General features: G+C 41.9%; 3 protein-coding genes across 5 annotated transcripts; 1 reads left to right on the top strand and 2 right to left on the bottom strand.

Moving 5' to 3' along the window:
- Window positions 1–2878: 2878 nt before the first annotated feature.
- On the bottom strand, window positions 2879–6694 carry spef1 (sperm flagellar 1). Its single transcript, XM_037123396.1, has 7 exons — window positions 6484–6694; window positions 6196–6307; window positions 5514–5661; window positions 5275–5320; window positions 4179–4263; window positions 3952–4057; window positions 2879–3384 (listed from the first exon to the last, which is right to left on the bottom strand). The coding sequence occupies exons 1-7, from the start codon at window positions 6590–6592 to the stop codon at window positions 3271–3273; spliced, it is 720 nt and encodes a 239-aa protein (XP_036979291.1). The 5' UTR covers window positions 6593–6694; the 3' UTR covers window positions 2879–3270.
- Window positions 6695–6763: 69 nt separating this feature from the next.
- Window positions 6764–17816, bottom strand: adam8a (ADAM metallopeptidase domain 8a). 3 transcript variants are annotated; one of them, XM_037123391.1, is made up of 26 exons: window positions 17014–17652; window positions 16498–16690; window positions 16285–16400; window positions 16073–16146; window positions 15879–15957; window positions 14898–14974; window positions 14280–14511; window positions 13505–13582; window positions 13286–13354; window positions 12540–12709; window positions 12372–12453; window positions 12146–12288; window positions 11854–12031; window positions 11673–11762; window positions 11309–11504; window positions 11133–11214; window positions 10856–11036; window positions 10474–10560; window positions 10305–10389; window positions 9847–9958; window positions 9533–9731; window positions 8835–8882; window positions 8665–8721; window positions 8495–8545; window positions 7958–8038; window positions 6764–7652 (listed from the first exon to the last, which is right to left on the bottom strand). In XM_037123391.1, exons 2-26 carry the CDS (start codon window positions 16541–16543, stop codon window positions 7608–7610), a joined length of 2658 nt encoding a protein of 885 aa, XP_036979286.1. In that variant the 5' UTR covers window positions 16544–16690; window positions 17014–17652; the 3' UTR covers window positions 6764–7607. The 3 variants fall into 3 exon arrangements, with proteins under 3 accessions (XP_036979286.1, XP_036979285.1, XP_036979287.1); XM_037123390.1 differs by lacking the exons at window positions 16498–16690; window positions 17014–17652 and adding an exon at window positions 17659–17816; XM_037123392.1 differs by lacking the exon at window positions 16498–16690 and having other exon boundaries at window positions 17616–17634.
- On the top strand, window positions 17736–20439 carry znf511 (zinc finger protein 511). Its single transcript, XM_037123394.1, has 6 exons — window positions 17736–18025; window positions 18144–18217; window positions 18751–18952; window positions 19112–19236; window positions 19652–19912; window positions 20257–20439. Exons 1-6 carry the CDS (start codon window positions 17846–17848, stop codon window positions 20327–20329), a joined length of 915 nt encoding a protein of 304 aa, XP_036979289.1. The 5' UTR covers window positions 17736–17845; the 3' UTR covers window positions 20330–20439.
- The last annotated feature ends 52 nt before the right edge of the window (window positions 20440–20491 follow it).

Below are 20491 nucleotides of genomic sequence, written 5' to 3'. Positions count from 1 at the left end.
ACAAGTATTTCAATATTGTACTTAAATGTAATTATTTACATTCCTTCTCTGGTATTTTAGTCAAAAACGTGACGGGTCACACAGTGTTGGCCAGTCACTCATTTGGGTGTCAGTGTGGTTGAGGCGACACGAGGATGATTCATTGAACATTGAGTGAACATGCAGACACAATCCATCACACAGTCCCTGTTGTTCTAACCCAGATAACGTGTTGTAAACATTACAGAAACAAGAGACGTGTTTGTCTGTCGGGTTCGTAAAATGGCCGTCCCGAGAGACTGACTCCAAACCTCAAGTCCTGCCCTCAGCGAGGCCAGTCAGCTGTTCACAAAGGCCTTCCAGGAAGCAGTCAGAGTGTGTGTGTGTGTGTGTGTGTGTGAGCGTGAGTTAGCGCGTGTGACCACTGGCTGAATGACCAGATGAAGGATAGCTTCCTCTTCTGACCTCTCACTCTGGGATCCTTTCGCAGCCACATCATCACTCTTTGCTCTCTGAGGGAGGGTGTTTGGTCTGACCCCAGATCAGGGTTTTCCTGGTGTCAGGATTTGTGAGAAATTTGATCATAAAGCATGTTTGTGAGTGTATGTGCACTTATTGCTTAATCTCATTTTGTTTACTTTAACCGAGGAGGGTTTCATTTTCTCCTGGATGTCTGGCGGCCCACGCTCATTTTAATGGGTGGTCCGATTCGGTGTCAGGGGCACAGAGCCAGCGAGTTTGAAGCCCCTCCCTCTCAGGAAGTGGGGTCAAGGTCAGGTTTGCTTCTCCCTGGATGAGCCAGCGCTTCTCTCTTCCTTCCTTTTGTCCCTCATCATCAGATCCTGCATGAGATTCCTCTGGCCTTGACTCCTCCCTGGATCTGTCCCTCCCCTGAGATCCCAGGGTGTGGTTCCTCATCTCTGACTGTAGAGCTATAAATCCTTTCCCCAAACAACAGCGTGATATTGAATATGATTCATCAGCGACAGGCAGCGCCATCGTCAATAGCTGCTCTGTTCTGCCTTCTTCTCTCGCATTCCTAACCGGTGTGTGTCTGCGCTCGGTGCAACACTCAGATAAAGAGCATTAGCGGTGCCATTTTTTTAGTCCTTCACTCTGTCTGACCTCCCCAGGTTGTGCTCCTCTGGATGGATTTGACTTATTACCTTATTTACCTTTAATCTAGGCTCTAAACTCTGGGCTGTGTTCTTGTTTTTTCCCCAGTTGTTAGTCAGCCTGTAAAAGAGCACTCATAAGGAGTACCAGGTTTGAATCACGTCTTCTTTGTCTCTAAAGGGAGCCTTCTTCTAGGGAAGTAACCCAAATGATGTCATCAGCACTGGCACGAATAAAAGCTTAGACACACCATGTAAAACACTTAAGATTTCGTGGTGAATTTCAAGGGATCCAAGTGAATAAACTCAATAATACCCGACTTCGGAGAGCCAGAGAGGCCAAAATGCTGTTGTAGCTGATTAACTGTGTGTCACCATTGACTTTTGTTTAACCGACTCTACTGACGTTTATACCGCTCCACAAAAGAGTAATGGTTTCCAAGACAGTGGTCAACAGCAAAAATGTCTTTTGAATAAACTACATGCGCATATTGTTCTGTTAGCGACCAAGCTTTATTTTTGTTTTCAATGAAACACTATATTGAATGATACATGATGCTCAATCCTGGGGAAAAAATGCCAAGTACAAAGAAAATAGAAAGAAGCTTGGAGATCTTTTCTGATGATCTGGCGTGTTAGTGGTTACGTTGCCCGGCACACTTCGAGAATTTCATGAAGATTTGCAGATTACTTTTGGTGTGCTGGTTTCTGGTGTGAGCAGGACTTAAAATATTTGACTTAAAACTTTATTATCAACTGAGAAGCTGAGAATGGAAAACGCTATCTGTGGAGCACTAATCATACTGGGGATTAAAACTCTCTCTCTAAGGGGTCTCTCTGAAGTCATGTAGCTTTACAGCGGAGCGTTAGGCTATCAAATTGTTGAATTATCCCTTTAACCACTGTTGAATTCTGATCTGTGTGAATATCAGCACTTATGATGTACTTTTTCTTTTTTTTTTTTACCTTTACTTGGAGTTACAGATCAAAATGGTGTCTTCATTGTAGTATATATATCATATCGCCCTGGTTATCACTTGAGATGCCATCTGTTTACTTTTGCTTCACTACAGTATACAGTAAAGTTTTATTCTTAATATAAGTAGATTTTCCTCTACAGCTTGAAGTCCTTGAAATTCGATGCCAACATGAGTATTTTAGTTTGGAGACTTGAAGGCTGTTTTGTGCTGGTAGATCAAATTAAAATAAAAATTAAAACAATTATTTTGACGTTTAGCCACTCTAAGTGATGAAAATGTTTAAATCCTAAGAATTGAAAGTCAGCTTTGCAGCAGCAGCAGGCAGCTGGAGGAGGTCAGGCTGCTGATACAGCTCAGCAGGATCAATGCCAGTGATGCTTTACTATATTTGGTCATCTGTCAGCCTTAACGCACACTTATTCTGACCCCAACAGTGGAAAATTAGGTCATCAATATCTGCGCTATGCCTTTGACCAATCTTCACACTTAAAAGAGGAACCAGAGTTCTGTAGAAAATGAATGATGTAATTTTAGACTCAGACGGAATTTACGGTGGATATACGTCTCTGCGTGTGCCTTTGTATGGTTAATATCTAAGCTTCAAATCTCCACTCGGCTTATTTGCTACACCCTGCTCATACTCAGAAAGACACTTTAGAAAGTTCAAGTGGATTGTTGATTTTTTTTGGAGCACTTGGCAGTCAGAAGGTTTGGGCTGCGTGAAGGCACAGAGGGTCAGAGAAGGCTGCAGATCCACAAACAACGTGAAAAACACATTCTACAAACACGACTCCTCACGAAACAGGCGGATAAACCATTTTCAGTAGAATCTCCTCAGACAAGATTTAAACACAGGGACACGAAATACAAAAATATTGCTATTACAATGATTATTACATCACAGCTGTGCACTGTGAATAGTCCGACAAACACAATTAAATTACCAAACCAGTGTGGTTACATCACAAAAACACACAACGAAACATAAAACATCTGGTACATTTCAACAGGTGTGATGCATTTGAGCTGGTAGGACCTCAGACCTTTACACTGTATGATCTGATCCTAAGTGTTCAACAAAGTGAGAGCTCATCAGAGTCAGGGTTGGAGGGGTTGTATATCTCAGTATGCTGCGACTGTATGACCAGTTGTGTGTGAGTGTTTATCATAAATTGTGTTGCTGTTTGTGTTTTGGATCAGCGCGCGTTGCCTTTTGCTTTGTACGTCTCCAGATGCCGAGTCAGGTCGTCGATGCGCATGTCCTTCAAGTGAACCAGATGCTCCAACCTGCTCACTTTCATCTGCAGGAGCTACACACACACACACACACACACACACACACACACACACACACACACAGGGATGCAAAAAGGACATGGTAAGACTAGCAAGGCATTTTCTTTTGTGGTGAGGTATGTTAAGTGTGAATTGCCTATGATAAAAACTCCTGAAAGTTTAGCGTTCCGGTGATGTGTTGCACGTGTGTGAGACTATTCTGCCTCCCTCTTAACATGCAGATGTTGCAGATGTGGCCACAGAACGGGAGGTAGAAAAAAAGTTCAATCCACTGAGCAGAAACTGACTCAGTGACCACTGCTGACACAGCTCATGACGCATAAGTATCACACACACACCTAAATGACTGTCTCTCTCTTGCTCTCTCTCTCACACACACACACGCACGCACACACACACACACACACACACATATCTGCAACAATAATACAGGTGTTAAAACAGTATGACAAAGCTCTTCCCCTGCAGGACATCAAAACGGAAGATGGTTATGTTTGCAGATGTTGAACCAGTCAGCCGACTGTTTCCTGGAATTAAGTGTGTGTGTGTGTGTGTGTGTGTGTGTGTGTGTGTGTGTGTACCTCCACAGTCTCCTGCAAAGCCATGACAGCCTGCTCTTTTTCCTGCAGGATTAGCCGGAAAGCTGGGTCCATGTCTGAGTAGCACAGCACAGCGGGCTGCGGTTTGCTATACAATACAAAATACAAAAGAAACTTTATGATCATGATAATTTCCCAGTCTGGGATCAATAAAGTGATTCTATTCTATTCTATTCTATTCTATTCTAAAAGCAACACAGTGGTTGTACCCATTTTTTACTCTGCTCTTGTCATCTTTTTTCATCTCTCCTCCTGCCAGCTGAACAGGATGTTTCGCCTCAGTCTGACGAATATCTGAAGACAGAGCAAGACACAACTGTAACAATCCTCCAACTAAAACCTGAGCACGAGACGATGAGTGAAAAACTCTAAAAGGGACCGAAGGGAGGAGGACAGGAGGCAGATAGGCGGTTAATGTAAGCAGAAAGAAAGCGGGAGGAACGGGGAGGGAAGGTTAGAGGATGGGGACGGAGAGAAATGAGGAGGTTTTGTAAGCTCGGCCGTGCTGAGCCCTCAGGCCAGCGATAAAGGCCACCTGGTGATGTTGAGAGCTGATATGAGGGAGCTGAGCTGTGTGTTTGATTGTAGGTGGGGGTGTAGATGGAGGAGGAAAGAGCAGAGGGAGGAGGTCCCGGGCCTGAGGTCAGCTCTACAGGGTGGTTTCAGGGACAAATGAGGTGTAGGAAACGGAAGGGAGACACGTCACTTAAAGGTTGCGGCCTTCTCTAATCAGCCCTGTCTGATGCTGTTAGACGTAGGTATGTTTGTGTCTCTGTGTGGTCACTGATAGCTCCGACAGGGACAGATTAGCATTAACTGACAGAGTTGGTAGCGCAGCAGAGAAAGGCTGACAATACCAAGAGAGGCAAGAGACGGCAGGAAGCAGATAGATCACAGACATACAGAACAACGCACTGTGTCTTTCATATGCTGATTTTGTGTTTGTACACTGACAAGCACACACATCAGTCTAAAATAACACCTTAAACTTCCCTCTGTGCTAAAAAAAAGGCAAATTTGGGGCTGCGTTGCTTCAGTCAGGAGTCCAGATTGACTGTGTCAGCCAACAAACTCCACAGATGACACTGAAGTAAGGTCATAGCTTGCACAAGGCGTGAAGTCAGAACACAGTCATCGCGATCTTGTGAATTCAGCAACTTCGGTTATTTGCTTGATTTCCCTTTTTCCGCGAATCAATTGCAACAGCATCTTCTGAAGAAATTTTTTTTTTAAACGTCCTGTCACAGGATGTTAAGTCAGAAGATAAAGATCTGACGAATTGGTAACAAAATAAAAGATATCTACCTGAGTGCAGCTTCTCCTGCTCCCTGGTGTCATAGTAGTCCAAACCCTGAGTTCAGACAAAAAAATGTGTTTAAAAGGAGGTTATTTTTCCACCTGTGTTACATTTCTCACAAAGACAGAGGCCAGCTTTCTGATTCACATATAGGAGAGAAGAAACACAGTGATTATCATATTTTGCAATAAGCATTCAAGCAGGCAAATAGTGGCTTGAGAGACGCGCATAAACATACAGTACACACCAGTATATTCTCTGTAGTGTGCTCCAGTTTCTTATCTATCTTCTCCCTGAGGCTGCACAGCATAGGCTCTATCACTCCAGAGGCGCTCAGCACAATCCTCCTCACTGTCTCCTCGGGCACGTGAAAGTTCAGCTTGGAAAACACCTTCCTGTCCACAGTGGAAATAAAACCGACAGCAAACAAACACCACAGATGTTTCTAATTAGCTAAACCAGTTCGGAATAGGAGCAGCGGGGTTGAAAGTGATTTAACGGATGATGCACGGCGAGGATGATGATAAACACCATAGGGGCCAATGTTGTTTACAGTGTAGACCCATAAATCTGGAGCTGGCTGCGTGCCAGATCAGTGGCCAGGGAGAGGACGAGTGGGTGTGTGTTGGATTGGTTCTCACGACCTGATGCAGGGGCCCCATGGTGGTGGTGCTCAACATCAGTTTGGATTTTCTTTTCTTTCTTTTTTCTTTTTTTTTTTTTTAAACTTTTTGTTCAGTGTGTGTATGTTTGTGTACTGATGCTCTGAGGAGGTGTGGGCATACTGACAAACGTCAGTCTGTGAAATGTGTCATCTTTCTAGCTGAGGGCTGGTTGTGTGTCCTTCGTGCAGCCTTTGTTAGGTTGTCCAAACTCCACAGTTGCATGCAGCCTGAATAGACAAATGCACCAAATGTATGTTTTCTTGCCTGTTGAGTAGGCTCCAGTTACTGAGCTTCTGCTGCGTGGAGTTCGCCGGGATATAGTTGTGCAGGTCGACGAGCTTTGGGAAGAAATATTTGACCACCTCTGCGGCCATCACTACAGAGGGCTCAGCAGAGAGGGCAGAGTCAGCTCACAGGTAAATACACAAACAGACGTCTGAGCAAAAACAAGATAGTATTAGGTGACAGATGTAATACTCCTGCTGCTTGTTTAGCTAGTTAGCACCTCCCTGGGGGTGCTAGCAAAGCTCAGAGGCTAAGTCAACTAGTTACCCCCGTCGCTGAAGTCTCTTGTGATGTTTCTTTTGGGCCGGGACAGAGGTATTTTGTCTATCCACGCGTACAAATCCTGGAGTTCCTCTTCGTTCAATTCTCGGTCCATTTTCCTCAAGACGACATCAGTTTATTGTAAAGTTTTACAGAGGTAACATGAGCCCGTTAGCCTCCCTCCCCAACAGGTTGTTTAAGGCGTTGCTAGGCGACCGCTAATGAACTATGCCAACACAGTGCCACTGGATGTAACCAGAGGCGGAGAAAACGGACTGAGACAGTGTTTGTGGCGATTTATTTCTTTATTGCAAGCTCCGTTTTACAGGCAAGAAGAAAACAAGATTTCAATAAATATTAATCGTTCAGAGTTTTTCAAGACAAACCCAAGGCAGAGTCCTCCATCAGGCACCATGAGTGAGGGACTGTCTGCTGCATAGAATATATGCGATATAAAATCCCTTGAAGAATTACAATCAACATGTATCAAGTCAACACGGAACAAAAATAATAACAATAATTCAGTCTCACAAGTCAAGCATACCTTTGTTAGTACAAAAAAAGTTCAAGAAAATGTCAGAACTTTACATCCTTAATTTAAAAGTCTCTACGGTGCCCACATTGGTGCAACATTTTAAAATCCCTTAACATTATTTCTTAGAAAAGCAGTACCAAAACTATGTGAGGGCACAGTAACAGTTAGTAAAACAGTTACAGCATTGATAGTGCAATTGTCGCATAAAGTGTTCACATGTCTAAGGATCAAGGCAGAGAGAGAATTCCCTTACATAAAAAGAAAAACAGGAAGAAAATAACCATCATCATGGCAGCACAGCCACTTGTCATTTATATAGCACAGACGTTGAGTCTGTCAATCATGGCTTCAGGTTTTCATCAACAGATTGAAGGCTTACATAAGCAAGAGACAGACGGCGCTAATCTTGAAGGAGGCCATAATTGACAGAACAGCTCTGTCATTTATTGTTGCTGATCCTTCAGTGGATCTTGTTTCCACTTAAAAACAGACGAGCGTCTCCTGAGAGGATTTCCAAGTCCTTCTAGGTGGGACCACAACAGTGTCCTCTGTCAGAGGATCTAAGTGTTTACACCAAGCTGAATTACTCCCTCTGTCATCTGGGCCTGCTGGGGGGCATCAGGGCAGCTCTGCCTGCAAGCTAGAAAAACAAGTACTGTTAACAAACGTGATGCTGATTAGCTTCTCTCAGTACAACTCATAATTTCTTTCTCCAAACACTTAAGTTATCTGTGTCAGCGGTGGCCAGGAGAAGTTTATGTGCTTACTGACTAACACTGAGCCACTGCTTGCTCATAACACTGCTATGTTGGGACAATGTCCAAAACCACAGACTTCTTTATAAACGTGAATGCCCTGAATGACACCAGGAATGCCTGAATGCTAACTGCCAGGATTTGGAGGATGGAAACTCTGGTTGACTCTGGCTGCCATCTGAATACATACCAGCTGAGTGTGTGGCAGTGGAGACAGGACTGCAGAGGGCTTCGGCTTCACTGGAGGCATCGGAGGCTTTGGCTTCATGATCTTAGAAAGGAGATGTTCACGTTTACAACACGAAAGCAATGGCAATTACAGTTCCAGCTGGGGTTTTGGTGAGACTCTGGAAACCACAAGAGCAAGCTAACTTCTGAAAGTACCCAAATTAAAATTGGATACTTTCAGACCCTGTCTTCACAGCCTCTTCGCCACAACCTTGCTCAGCAGTTACTGCTCTTTGTTGTGGGAGTGTGCTTTGTCCTAACTGGGTTAGCTGCTTCATTTGATTTCAATTTTTTTGAAAAAAATCGATGAGTTTATTAGAGGCCTGTGACTGCAACAGACACTAGACTTTCTTGTTTTTTTCTCAGAGCATATGATTTTCTGTCTGCTGTCAGGATGTTAAGATTTTCAACGAATATAACTACTCCCCAACCAGAACTTTAAACGTATGAATGGGAGCATATGAAAATTACACATAGAGTGAGTTGAAATGTCACTTACCGGTTTTGATGCCAGTGGTGGCAGAGGTCTGGATGGAGGTAGGGGCTTATTCTGAAAACAAAAAGACAAAATAACATGAAATTAACAACAAAACACAATTTAACAAAGCAAACAATGTGTGTAATTAAAAGGAAATTAGAAATATTGTTAAATTCTGTATGCAGGTTTACCTCAGTGTAGATGGGCTTGCTTGGGACAGTTGATGGCTGCATAAATGGCCTTACAAACTAAAAAAAAATAAAAAATTATAATAGGTGATATACCGCAGTAACTAAGAATTGCCATTCTAAATATAGAAAATGCTATTTTTAAATAAAGACTGAACGGTGGACAAGTTTACCTGTTGAATCTTTGATGGCTGAGGCACAGCTGGGAATTTCTTAGGTGGCTGCAAGGGACAAGAACAGAGATGAGATAATCTTTATCTTTTTTAACAATAATCTTTACTGTTATTAAAATGTAATTACAATGACTCATTCACATGCAAAGCATACTGAAATGCTTGCCCTCATTCCGAAAAAGACAACATTATCAAAGACTTCAACTGAAAATGTTTAAAGTAGGTGCGTTCCTCTTTCTTTGCTGCATGCGTCTCTTCGCTAGCCCTGCAAACTGTTGACTAAGCAAAGTGCAGAGCTGACCGTAAAAAGGCGAGAGGCTGCGTGTTGCAATCTGTCCAAAGATTGCTCCTAAAGCATGAATAATATATGCGTATCTCATATGTCACAGTCAGCTAATGCTACATTAGGAGGTTTAATTCATGATATTCTAAACAGATTATCTGGTTTTCCACACCCTCTATTGTCATAATCTGAACAATAGTGGAAAACTAATGTGCATGTAAACATTGACAATCAGATTGCCTGTTTATGATTTTGAATAGCATCCATGGAGATCATTGGTGTTCAGTGTGTGGCTCAGCGTTACTTTTAAGTAATCTACACAGTGACATTGTATTAGATGCAAACTACAGTTGCCACAAATGTAAATAGACAAAAAGATGTCATAATATGACTACACTCTGGTGCTGAAGCTCACCTCTGGAGCTGCTCTGCTGGGCTTTAGCGCCCCAGTATTTGGTCTGGCAGGAGCAGTGGACAGAGGTTTACAGGCTTGAGTGGCTGAAGACTCCACAAATATAGGCTGACTGATCTGTGTGGTCCCAAGGCGAGGGCTGCCTCGTGTACTGCTCGACCGAAACAATGGGTTGGTTTGTCCTGCGGTAGACTGGAAACATCTATAAAGAAATACAGACAGAAGCTAAGATTAAAGTTGGACAAGAAAAACAGTTTTCTTTATCGTTTCATGAACAGAGAGATTTAACGGACGCTGGAGGAAAGGAACAACTTTACCTCTTTGTAGGTCTCCTTTTTCTGATGCAGCACATCAAACTCCCAATAACCAGGACTAGCAGCAGAAGTAAGCCAACCACCAGTGACACGATAAAGACCACCAGACGTCCCTCTGTCCAAGACACACACAATCCCACACATTGATTACCACAATACTCTTTTACAGCTCAAGGATGAGCATGTAATTTCATATGTCACCCCTTTCGGAAACAAAATGTACTGTAATGTCATTACTTCATTTGTACACACTAATGGGGGAATTCCATTAAATGAGTGTCTGTTTGTGCTCATCGGAACAGAGCACAATTGTTTCTGAGTCCATGAGAAATCTACTTCAAGTATTAAATCTTGGTGAAAAACAGACACAAGCAGCATGGTCATTAGAAGGTCAAGCATACAAAGAGGCAGATACACAGACTGTCGGTGCTTACACGTGCAACCAGACAAGCATAACATACCTTCAGGCAGCTCGGACTGCAGCACATCGCAGTACGGCGGCGCCCAGCCGGGGTTACAGTGACACTTGCTCTCATGGTTACAAACCTGCCAGGGATCACACTCACAGTCATGTCACGTTGTCATGGCCCACAATGCTCCAAAATGTTGCGAGATTAACAAACGTCTTACCCCGTGGTTGTTGCATTTAGCAGAACAGTCGTTTGGTCCGTACACTTTTATGTTTCTAATGTTTTGACACCGTTGGTTGTAGCATACCTGAAAGATAATGTGAGGACATTGAGGCAGGAGGCCACAGAGGCTTTGTTGATACAAACTGCTAACAGCAACAGGGGCAGTTTTCTTCATTGACTTAAGTGCTGTATTTAAGAACAGTTATTGGGTTCTTGTTTCTGCTCTCCTGTTTATTTTATCATTTATTTATTCAGCAATTGGACAAAGCAAAATACTCATTCCTATTGGTATGTGTCACTGTCAAGTTATATTTTCACACTGTATCTTTACTTTTTACTCAAGTATTACTTTTGTTTACTTTTTACACTGGTTTTCTTACCATGTTGTTGCCACACTTGGTACCAGTAGGGACCTTGCCCAGATCTGCAGGGTAGTTATCTTCGGGTTTCATAGTTGCTTCATTGCATATAATTCCATTTCCTACTTTGTTGAAGAACTTCCTGGATGTGACTGGAAACTCCCAGCCACCAGAGCAGTAAAGTGTCCCACAGGATTGATCTCTGTAACCAAAAACCACAAAGTAGTAATCCCAAAACCAAAAGCACCACGCTGTTCATTAGGCAATGACGGAGCTGTTTTGGCTTTTCATTACATACCGGTTTGAACATCTCTGGCTAAACAGCATCTTTCTGCAGTTTCCGTTCTGGTTGAAACAAGCATCTGCAGCTACTTCAGCATCTAAATGGAATAAAACAAAAACAAAATGGCTGCAGACTAAAGATTTTTGGTGAATCAGATATAAAGTACATCTAAACCTCCACTGGTGTTCTACCTGGTCCCCAAAGTCTCTTGCAGTGTTCCTGTCGGGAAGGACACTGTCCATTGTAGCAGTATCCTTTTCCACGGTTGCAGGGAAGGCCATTTTGGGTGTAGGCGTCAGTCGGACAAGAGGCCGAGAAGCCAGTGCAGTATTCTGGCAGATCACAGTCTCCTGCCTTCGGTCGGCAGACGCTGCCTGTCGCCTTCAGCTGTAGAGTGTAGAGAATCACAGATGGTGATGTACGGACGACTGAAATACATACACTCGCACATAACCGGCCAGACGGCACAGTCAGACAGTGTCTAGCTGAATGGTAACACAATTAGCATCAGTGTTACTTCACACATGTAGAGAGGACATAGTGAGTATTTCTTACTTGGCAGTTGTGGCAGCACGCTCCCTCGGCACACTTAGCTCCTGCATTAAGTTTGCAGGTAGTGGCATTACAGCAGGGATTCTTGCATTCCTGTGAATGACAGCAGGGTGCAGAATATTACAAACCACTCCTCTTTGTGTGCTTAAATGTTATTGTGTTAATGCACCCTGTGTGCACAAACCTCTACAGTGCCACAGTCACACTCCTCTCCAGGCTCCAGGAAAGCATTTCCACACACTGGCCCCCCGTAGATGCGATTGGTAGAGGGAGTATCCAGCAGGCAGGCAGGGTTGACCTCATCCAAGAACCTGCCGAGCTGCTGCCGACTGCAGCTGCTGAACAGCTCTGGGAACACCATCCTACAAAAGGAGACCGCCAGAAAAAGGACAGAGAAGGTATTTAGTAGCTTTACTTTTGTTTAAGAGCAGTCATGTTTTTGGGGACTTTATGTGCAGGTTAAAAAGTGAGCTTACCCAACACTCTCAGACATGATGCAGCCTCTTTTGGTTGTCAAGGTGCCACAGACGCAGTTTTCAGTGTCGTGGGACAAGCCCAGGTTGTGACCCATCTCATGTGCAATCGTTGAAGCCACTCCAATCGCGTTATTGTTGTGATCCTGGAAAAAAGTGAAGTAGAGTAAAAAAAACGTTCCCTTTTAGAAACACTGAAACTTTGCATTCATTAAAAAAGCGCATTTACCTCATTGACAGCTCCAGAGTTGGAGGTGCACATTGCATTGGTGTTGGCTAAGCCGACAGTGGAGCCCTCAAAATCCACACCTCTGAATGAAGAAGAGGAAAAATGTTTTGACACCTGCATCTACAGCTCAACACATCATCTTGGCATTGTCTTTTTAGAAGGGCTTACGTGATAAACTGCGCGTTGTCATGTTTGGTCCTCGGCAACAGGCTACGTTGACGCCACTCGAGGAACCTGCCTAGGGTGACCTCAGGGTTACTGTTGACCTCTATCTGATCTTTGTACGACCAGATGTCCAGACCAACCAGCATCACACGAACACCCAGCGGGCGATACAGCTGAAACAGAGCAGCATGTTAGCACAAACTGGAAAGGGAAAAAAAAATCCCCTAAAAGTAGGTCTATCTGCTGCACCGGTAAACCACGGTTGGGTCTAGAGCTGTCTGATGGTGCATTCATGATGGCTCTTCTCTTTCAGAGTATGCAAAGAGGAGAGGATTGTGTGATATGTGTGAAAATCTTCAGCTTTGGTGTGAATATTCACAGTTAAAGTTAGATTTTCACAGCGAGAGAACTTTTCCTTCATTTTATTGGTCGGATTCCAGTCAGGAAAGAACAAATAGTATCAGGACAGATTTGTTACACGTGGCTGCACTGCATTGTGAGAAAAGTGGAAGTCTTATCTGCTGGCAATGAATAAACGCTAAATCACTGGTAAAAATACACAGAATACTTTTGGTCCAGAAGAGAAATTACATAAATTACACAAAATTAGCTTTTACACTCATTTTAACTTCATAATGCCCTTATTTTACAGTCCTGGCTGTTCCCCCTCCCCCCAAGATCAGCAGATAGTTTTCTTTTTAACATGGTTAAATAATCTTAATTAGGAGATTTCAGAGAAACAAACATACCTTGTCCACATGGTTTGCTATTTCAAGCACTCTGCCCTCTATTATCTTCTTACTGCCAAACTTTTTATACTAAAAAGAATTGATTACATCAATCAGTAATACAAATAACAGCATTTCAGATATAAAATACAATCAGTCTGTGTGTCAAAATCATTATCATTAAAAGGCTACAACTACAGTAACAGACTGACTCAGAGAGAGGAAAATAAGGAATCAAACCTCTGTATTGTCGACCACCACGACCAGCTCCACTGTCCTGGGTTTCCCTGTGCGTTCTTTGGTCTGAGCTTTGCTTTTCTGAAGAAGACAGAAGGAGGAAGACATCAGCAACTGCAGGTGCAGAGTGTGTGCACACATACAGTGGCTGTTATGGTTTGACAAGCTGTATATTATAAACTATTTATACAGCAACTTTCAAAACAATGTTGCAAAGGCAAAAGAAAAATGAAAACAGTCCTGCATCAACATTAAGTTTTTAAGTCAGCAAATAAAGTCAGAGTTAATTAAAACAGATCCAGTAATCACATCCAGTAATCATTTCCAACAATATTAACTAATTATCTGTTACTGTGTATTTCTTTTTTCTTTGGTGTCTTGTGTACATTTGTAACCATTTTCCCCTCTGTAAATTCCCTGTGTTTTATCTTAATCAGTGGTATTGAACAAAATACCGATATTTGATCTGATATATCAATATACATACACTTAATTGTCCAAAATGACATAGTGTTTCATACGATTTCATATCAGTATATCTGTGATGGTTCAAGACCGATGTATCAGTTGGGCTCTAATTGTTACATTTTTAAAGTATCACATGTAAAATGTTTACACAGCTATAAGTAAGTAGTAGTATTTTACTCCATACCACTTTTGTTGTTAGCTTAAAATCATCAAATATAAGAATGACTAACAAAATACTAGATCTCAGATATCAGCTGTAGGCTCCAAACCCCAGTGTGTATCTAAATGTGTCCACACTGTGTGTCCTTACCAGACTGCTGAGCTGGAACAGACCAGACGGACGAGCTCCATGATCATAGAAAGTGGTTGTGTTTCCATGGGAACAGGAGCTTCTCTTCCTCCTCAGGTGTTTGTAGTTGTAAACAGCGTGAAGACCCTCGTCGCTGTGAGCTTCAGAGCTCTGTTTGTAGTCCTGCTGTCCCGCCTCTGTGCCGGCCATGGGTTCGACAAGGTACATTTGGTCCCGCAGACGCACAAACCCCCTGTGGTGCAAAACAGGAACTTCAGGGTGTTTTTTTTTTTTTTACTAATTCTTGAACATATCAAAATCACCAACAGATAGATAGTAGATATACCTATCATAATAGAAATGTATTTATAGCAGACAGTGGGTGGCTTTAAACAGAGAAGTTTCCACGGATTTTGTTGATTGGGTTGATGTTTTCAGACTCAGAGCTACAGTACATTTACTCTTAATGGTCTTCGTGATGAAGAAAATGGATGCTGAGGGACTGATCCTCTCTTTGGATTGGAGCACAGTCTCAAATCACCATGGATTTAATTACATTTAGCGCTCTACTTAGAAAAACAATCATCTTTTAGCAATTAGAAATACAGGATGAAAAAATATTCATCCAGTATTACTCACTTGATTCCTGAGCACAGTCCAACACTGGCAGAGGAGTCCTCCACTCCCACAACGTGCCCATGGTAGTAGCAGTGAACCTGAGCAGACAAGCATTATTTTTTCAAAGACTCAAAGGATAGATTTCAACACAATTCGTTTCCTTAAGCATTGCTGTCTAATTTGCAGAAGATATTGTGTATTGTATGTGTCATGGTCAGATGAAATGACAATGTTAACCTTATATGTCGTTTCCTCTTCCACCTAAGACTCAATCATTGCAGTGTGAGATGATGCATCTCTCATAAAGAGGAAGTTTGTCGTTGAGAAATTTGATATTCGGAAATAAGAAATATGCTGGCATGTATTGCATAAAATGTCCTTAACAGGACTTACATAGGTGTCGCTAATGGAAATGACTCTGATCTGAGGCATTTATTTAAATATGAATTTAATGTTCTGTTATTTGTGCTGTGCAACCTTAAAAATCTTGCTACAAGTATAAAACTTGTATTTTGGAAATACTGTACCCCTAAGTGCAGGTCATGTCAAACTGCTTAATGCAATATCTGCATGTTAGAAACCCTGCTACAGTTCAGAGCTGTGACATCAATTTTAGATTGATAATAACATTGTTTTATAAAAAACACACACTAGGTGAGTAGGTGGCACAGGATATCCTGTACTTAAAGCATTCAAGCCTGAATAACCTGGTTTCTGAGCCGCCCTTAGTTCCTTTTTACTCAGTGACTCGAAAAGAATCAATGAAGTTTAGATGAAATCGAAAATTCAGTAAGATTACGAGTATACTACATTACATACATAAAAATATATATATAAACAAAAATAAGTAAACATGCACCTAAATCATCTACATTAAACTTATGACTCTTACATACTTAGCTAAGTAAAATTTAACCACATTTTAATTCAAGCTGATCATAAATACAGGGCTTATGTTGATGTTGGTGAAACAGTAATGAACAATCCAACAAAGCTACATACCCCATAATCTGGTGTAGTTGTGACTTGGGTGCCCTGGTCAGAATAGTGTGTCACAGAAAAACTGTTTCCAATAAGATCTCTGAAAAAGAAAAGTTTTTTTTTTGTTTGTTTTGTTTTCAATGATATTAACAAATAAAGAAATAGCACAATATGGGTATAAATATAATAGAAGGGAACAATTTAAGTTTGCTCACTTGTTCTTTTCCAAGTACAGTGTATAGTTTTGGTCTGCAATCGTCAACCAGTACTGGAGTACATCAGGGTACCTCTGTGCACACACACACACACACACACACACACACACACACACACACACACACACACACACAGAGTAGAAAAAAAAAGTGTTTTTAGTAAGTGATGTTTTTTAAATAAACTGATAAAATAACACAGTAGAGTGTGTTACCTGGTGTGTAGCAGCATCATCATCATCACTGAGAGATGAGTCCTTCAGCCTGTGAGGTATCACTGTTTGGTACTTCATCACATGAGGTAGAGTCCTCACACTGTCCGCAGCTGCTCCTGCAAGTTTCAGGGACATTTTATGAGACCAAAAGAAATCAAAGGAAATACAAAGAAAAAAGAAAAAGAGAAAAAAATAAGAAGAGAGAATTCGCACCCCATGAGAAGAGGAAAATCCATATAAAACATCCAGAATAGTTCATGTTGCTCTACCGGACGGACTGTGTCATTGTGTGCTCGGCAGTCTGTGAGAAAAAGAGAAGATACCCAGCTCTCCGCCCCTCTCCGCTGTGTAATATCCTGACAATCTCCATTTGAGGCAGAGAGACCTCATGAGTCACAGCCGGAGCCTTTATATAAAAAAAAAAAAAAAGTTCAACGTGGTGCTTTAAGAGATGAATCTTATTGTCCGAGATGCTGAGAGAAACAAAATGTAGGCTTATTTAGCAGACTATTGGGAAAAGAGGGTCGGCTCTGTCCTGGGTTTCCCCTTCATCGTTATCACTGTCACAAATTTGTAATGACACTATGGGATTATTTTAGACCTCTTCTGTTTCTTTAAGACACTTAGAGACCTTCCTTGTTACTGTGTATTACTCGTAAACAGACAATGTTTTATGTTAATAATTAGGAAAGTTCTTCTGATTATTATTATTTTGTGTGTGTTCAGTACCCAGTACCCTCTCCTCAAACTGGCAGCACACGCAACAGATCCCCATGGTGGCCTTTGTCGCCATCTTTTGGTACAGTGGCGGAACTTTGGAGTCCCTCAGATGTTGCATTAAAAAAAACAAGAAGAAGAAGATTATTCCTGAAGGAGCGTTTGCCAGTGAACATAAATTGTAGGTTGAGTTTTTAAATATAACTTGTTTGCACGTGTTCGTTTTATGACGTGCGAGTGGTAAAGTAATAAAGCCTGCTTGACCTAAATGGCTGTTGCGCAGTGGAACAAAGCGGTTCACACAGGCTTTAAATAGTATTTTACATATGACACTGAAAAACCGTAAGAGAACAAACAACAGGACCAAATAATTAACGCTGTAAACCTCCTGTCACGGGTCCAAGACCATAACTCGCAGAGGATGCGCAGCCTTAACATATAACTAAACAAATGTAAACAAATTACCAAGAACTAATTTCCATTGCTGGGGCCCTCGGGTTTCTGCTGGGGGGCAGTTTTCCGGCAGGTGATCTAGCCTTTGTCAGCTAACACAATAAGAGACTGTTGTAAACCCTTACCCTGTGACAAATAAGACACGGCCTACTGATACCTACACATGTGCTTTGTTGTGGCTGCCTGGAGTTGATGTCTGCTCACCTTTTCCATCTCGAATCTCGCCAGCTGGGGGCGACAACGCGCCATTTTGTGTTTTTTTACAACCGCCAAAAAAAACCTTACGTGACGTCGTCATTCCGCGACATAAACAACCAAAACAGAACATGCAGAAAACACGGCGTTCATTACTTTTGTAACGGTTTACAGAGTATCAATACGCACGAACAAGATGCTGCAGCCAGAAATGGCCCGACTTCTTACAGGGGGACAGGTTTTAGTAAAAAGCTGTGCTGAAGACTGTTCGTCGGGAGACACACACGAACTGAGACAGCGTGAGGCTGAGGAGGGAAACCCGTTCAACTACACCCCGCGGCTCATCCACCTGCACAGGGACCACCAGCTGTTTGAGGTAACACAGCAACTGAACCGACTGAACATCGCTCATCCGGTCGAAGCTCTTGGATAACAGCCGCCAAAAATAAGCATTGGCTAACCCATCGTTATGTCAATGCTGTTTACAATTACAGGATGGAGACATTCACAGACACATGTACCTGCAAGACCTCTACATCTCAGAGGCAGACGACAAGCCAACACTCAGGTATGAAGCTCAGATTAAAGCCTCATTTTCAGCCTTTATAGTGGTTTGTTTTTCAGTTGGCTAACAGGCAACACACTAAAACTCTTATCACTGTGACCAAGAAAAGAACATTACAGTACACACTAACAAACAAACGCCTAAGACACAAATACAATGTAAAATCTCTCAAAAGTTACCATCACATTGCCCTTATTGAGGTAGCTAGATAAAATATGTTTTGATATGACTTATATAAAACCAACTGAATCAAATTGAGTGTGACTATTTTTTGGGTATGCTTTTAGTACTATTTTCTGGATGTACATATCAACTCTGTGTTTTCTACATTAAACTCTTCTCTTATTTTCTAATATCAGGCGTAATTGCAATTGTGCTAGACCAGCGTACACAGCTGTGACATCCAAATATCCTGACAAATATATATATATATATATATATATATATATATATATATATATATATATATATATATATATATATATATATATTTTTTTTTTTACATATACCACCTTCCTCCTCTTGTCTTTTCTTAGTGTGTCAGAGTTCGCCTGTCACATCTCTGGCTGCAGCGCGGTCTTCAGCACTTTGGAGGAGTACGAGCACCACTACAACTCGCTGCACCGACATGTGTGCTGCTCCTGCCGCCGCTCACTGCCAAGCGCACGGCTCCTCGACATTCACATTCAGGAGTGGCACGACTCTCTCTTCAATATCCTCGCCCAGAGGCAAGACATGGTAAGTTACTGAAAGGACATCCTCTGAGCTTGTGTTCTTTCTCGTGGCATTTTTATTGTTGGATACCTTTCTCAAGGTATGAGCCAGAAGCTGCATGAAAGGTGAAATATTTTAAGCGTGCTTTGAAGCTGAATATAAAGGCTTTAAAACATTTTTCAGTACCAGTGTTTGGTGGAGGGCTGTGGCCAGAAGTTCAGGACAAGTAAAGAAAGGAAGGACCATCTAATAAGAGTTCACAAGTATCCTCCAGACTTCAGATTTGACAAAACCAAGAAGGACAGAGGGTAAGACGACACCTACAACATCTTTTTCCACTAGGTGGCAGCAGAAGGTCAGTTAAAATATTAGTCAGCGCAAGGTGAGCCCAGGAGACTCCAGACTCCTCCTGGGCTGAAGCAGGAGAGTCCATGTTTCTTATAAAAAGACAATTTTTGTTGAGTTGAAGCAACATTTACATTTCCACTCGATTATTTTATATTCTTTTGCTAACGTGACGTAATAAGTCACGTTATAGAGTAACATTCTCTTGGCTTTTTAATGAAACAGCTTGTATAATTCTTTGTGAACTTTCCTACAAAAACTCAGCTACCATGTGAATTGCATCAAATGCATTTTTTGTGTGTGTAATTTTTCTGACCCATCACAAATTTTCCCTAAATACTAAATACTGAATTTTTGACACCGTATCTTTGTTGACAGAACCCGTGAGACGGGGAGGCAGCTGCAGCACAGAGACGCAGCCATGGAGGCAGTGGACGATGTGTGTGAGTCTGAGGGTGTGTGTGAGGTTATGTGTGATGTGCTGTCCGACCAGCCCGAGCGCGGGGAATCCATGGAGACGCATGTGTCCGACGACGACGAAGCCGCTCGCATGGCAGAGTCCGCCTCTGCTGAGGAGCATGCAGCCCACAGTGCAGAGAATACAAGCACAGAGCCACCGAAACCACGGTACTCGTACAGGTTAGTTTCTAAAGATGTCTGCTGCAAAGCACTGGGTGTTCTCAGGCTGTTTTAGCTCTATACTGTTGCACTCAGAAAGGCTAAAACATTTTTTTTTTTTTTTTATGTTAGAAACAACTTTTAAGCCACATTTTAATTTTTTGTAAACCCAAGCAGTCATGTTTGGTTTAAACAAACTGTAGGGAGATTTCTTTATTATTCTTTAATTTATATTCTTTATTCTTTATTATGTATGTGTTCTTAAATAATTACTATGTATGTAATATCTTAGGAACTTTTGATACAATTAGTTATTTGAATGTGAAAAAATCTGAGATACAAAACAACAATGTGTTCCCTCTCAGGGTCCCTGCAACCGTGTGCTTCGGTCACAGCTCCGTCCGAGGCTTCAGAGGTCGGCGGGGCCGGAGGAAATGAAACAACCAGAGCTGAGCCTTCTGTCTTTTAAGATGTAGAACTTTCTTGTAACATAAAATATCTACTGTCAATTCTGTCCTTAACTTGAAATAAAATGTTTTTAAAAGTGTTCTGCGAGGTTTTTTTTTTCCTCTTACATGACTCCCATCTCATTTCACTTTC

This window comes from Acanthopagrus latus, chromosome 15 (genome assembly GCF_904848185.1).
Source record: "Acanthopagrus latus isolate v.2019 chromosome 15, fAcaLat1.1, whole genome shotgun sequence".
NCBI lineage: Eukaryota > Metazoa > Chordata > Actinopteri > Spariformes > Sparidae > Acanthopagrus > Acanthopagrus latus.
Note: the sequence above shows the minus strand (reverse complement) of the source record. Positions and strands in the feature narration are given on the sequence as shown.

Bases quoted from the DNA above. Each gene is read 5' to 3' on its own strand.
- spef1 (XM_037123396.1), bottom strand. From the start codon at position 6,592: ATGGACCGAGAATTGAACGAAGAGGAACTCCAGGATTTGTACGCGTGG. The intron at 5,662-6,195 runs GCAAGAAAACAT...CACTGTGGACAG, and splicing joins AACTGGAGCCTACTCAACAG to GAAGGTGTTTTCCAAGCTGA. The intron at 4,058-4,178 runs GTACAACCACTG...TGTATTGTATAG, and splicing joins AAGAGCAGAGTAAAAAATGG to CAAACCGCAGCCCGCTGTGC.
- adam8a (XM_037123390.1), bottom strand. From the start codon at position 17,782: ATGTTCTGTTTTGGTTGTTTATGTCGCGGAATGACGACGTCACGTAAG. The intron at 14,975-15,878 runs GTATGTAGCTTT...TTGTCTGCTCAG, and splicing joins CAACTACACCAGATTATGGG to GTTCACTGCTACTACCATGG. The intron at 12,454-12,539 runs GTAAGCCCTTCT...TTCTTCATTCAG, and splicing joins GACAACGCGCAGTTTATCAC to AGGTGTGGATTTTGAGGGCT.
- znf511 (XM_037123394.1), top strand. From the start codon at position 17,846: ATGCTGCAGCCAGAAATGGCCCGACTTCTTACAGGGGGACAGGTTTTA. The intron at 18,953-19,111 runs GTAAGTTACTGA...AACATTTTTCAG, and splicing joins TCGCCCAGAGGCAAGACATG to TACCAGTGTTTGGTGGAGGG. The intron at 19,237-19,651 runs GTAAGACGACAC...CTTTGTTGACAG, and splicing joins AAAACCAAGAAGGACAGAGG to AACCCGTGAGACGGGGAGGC.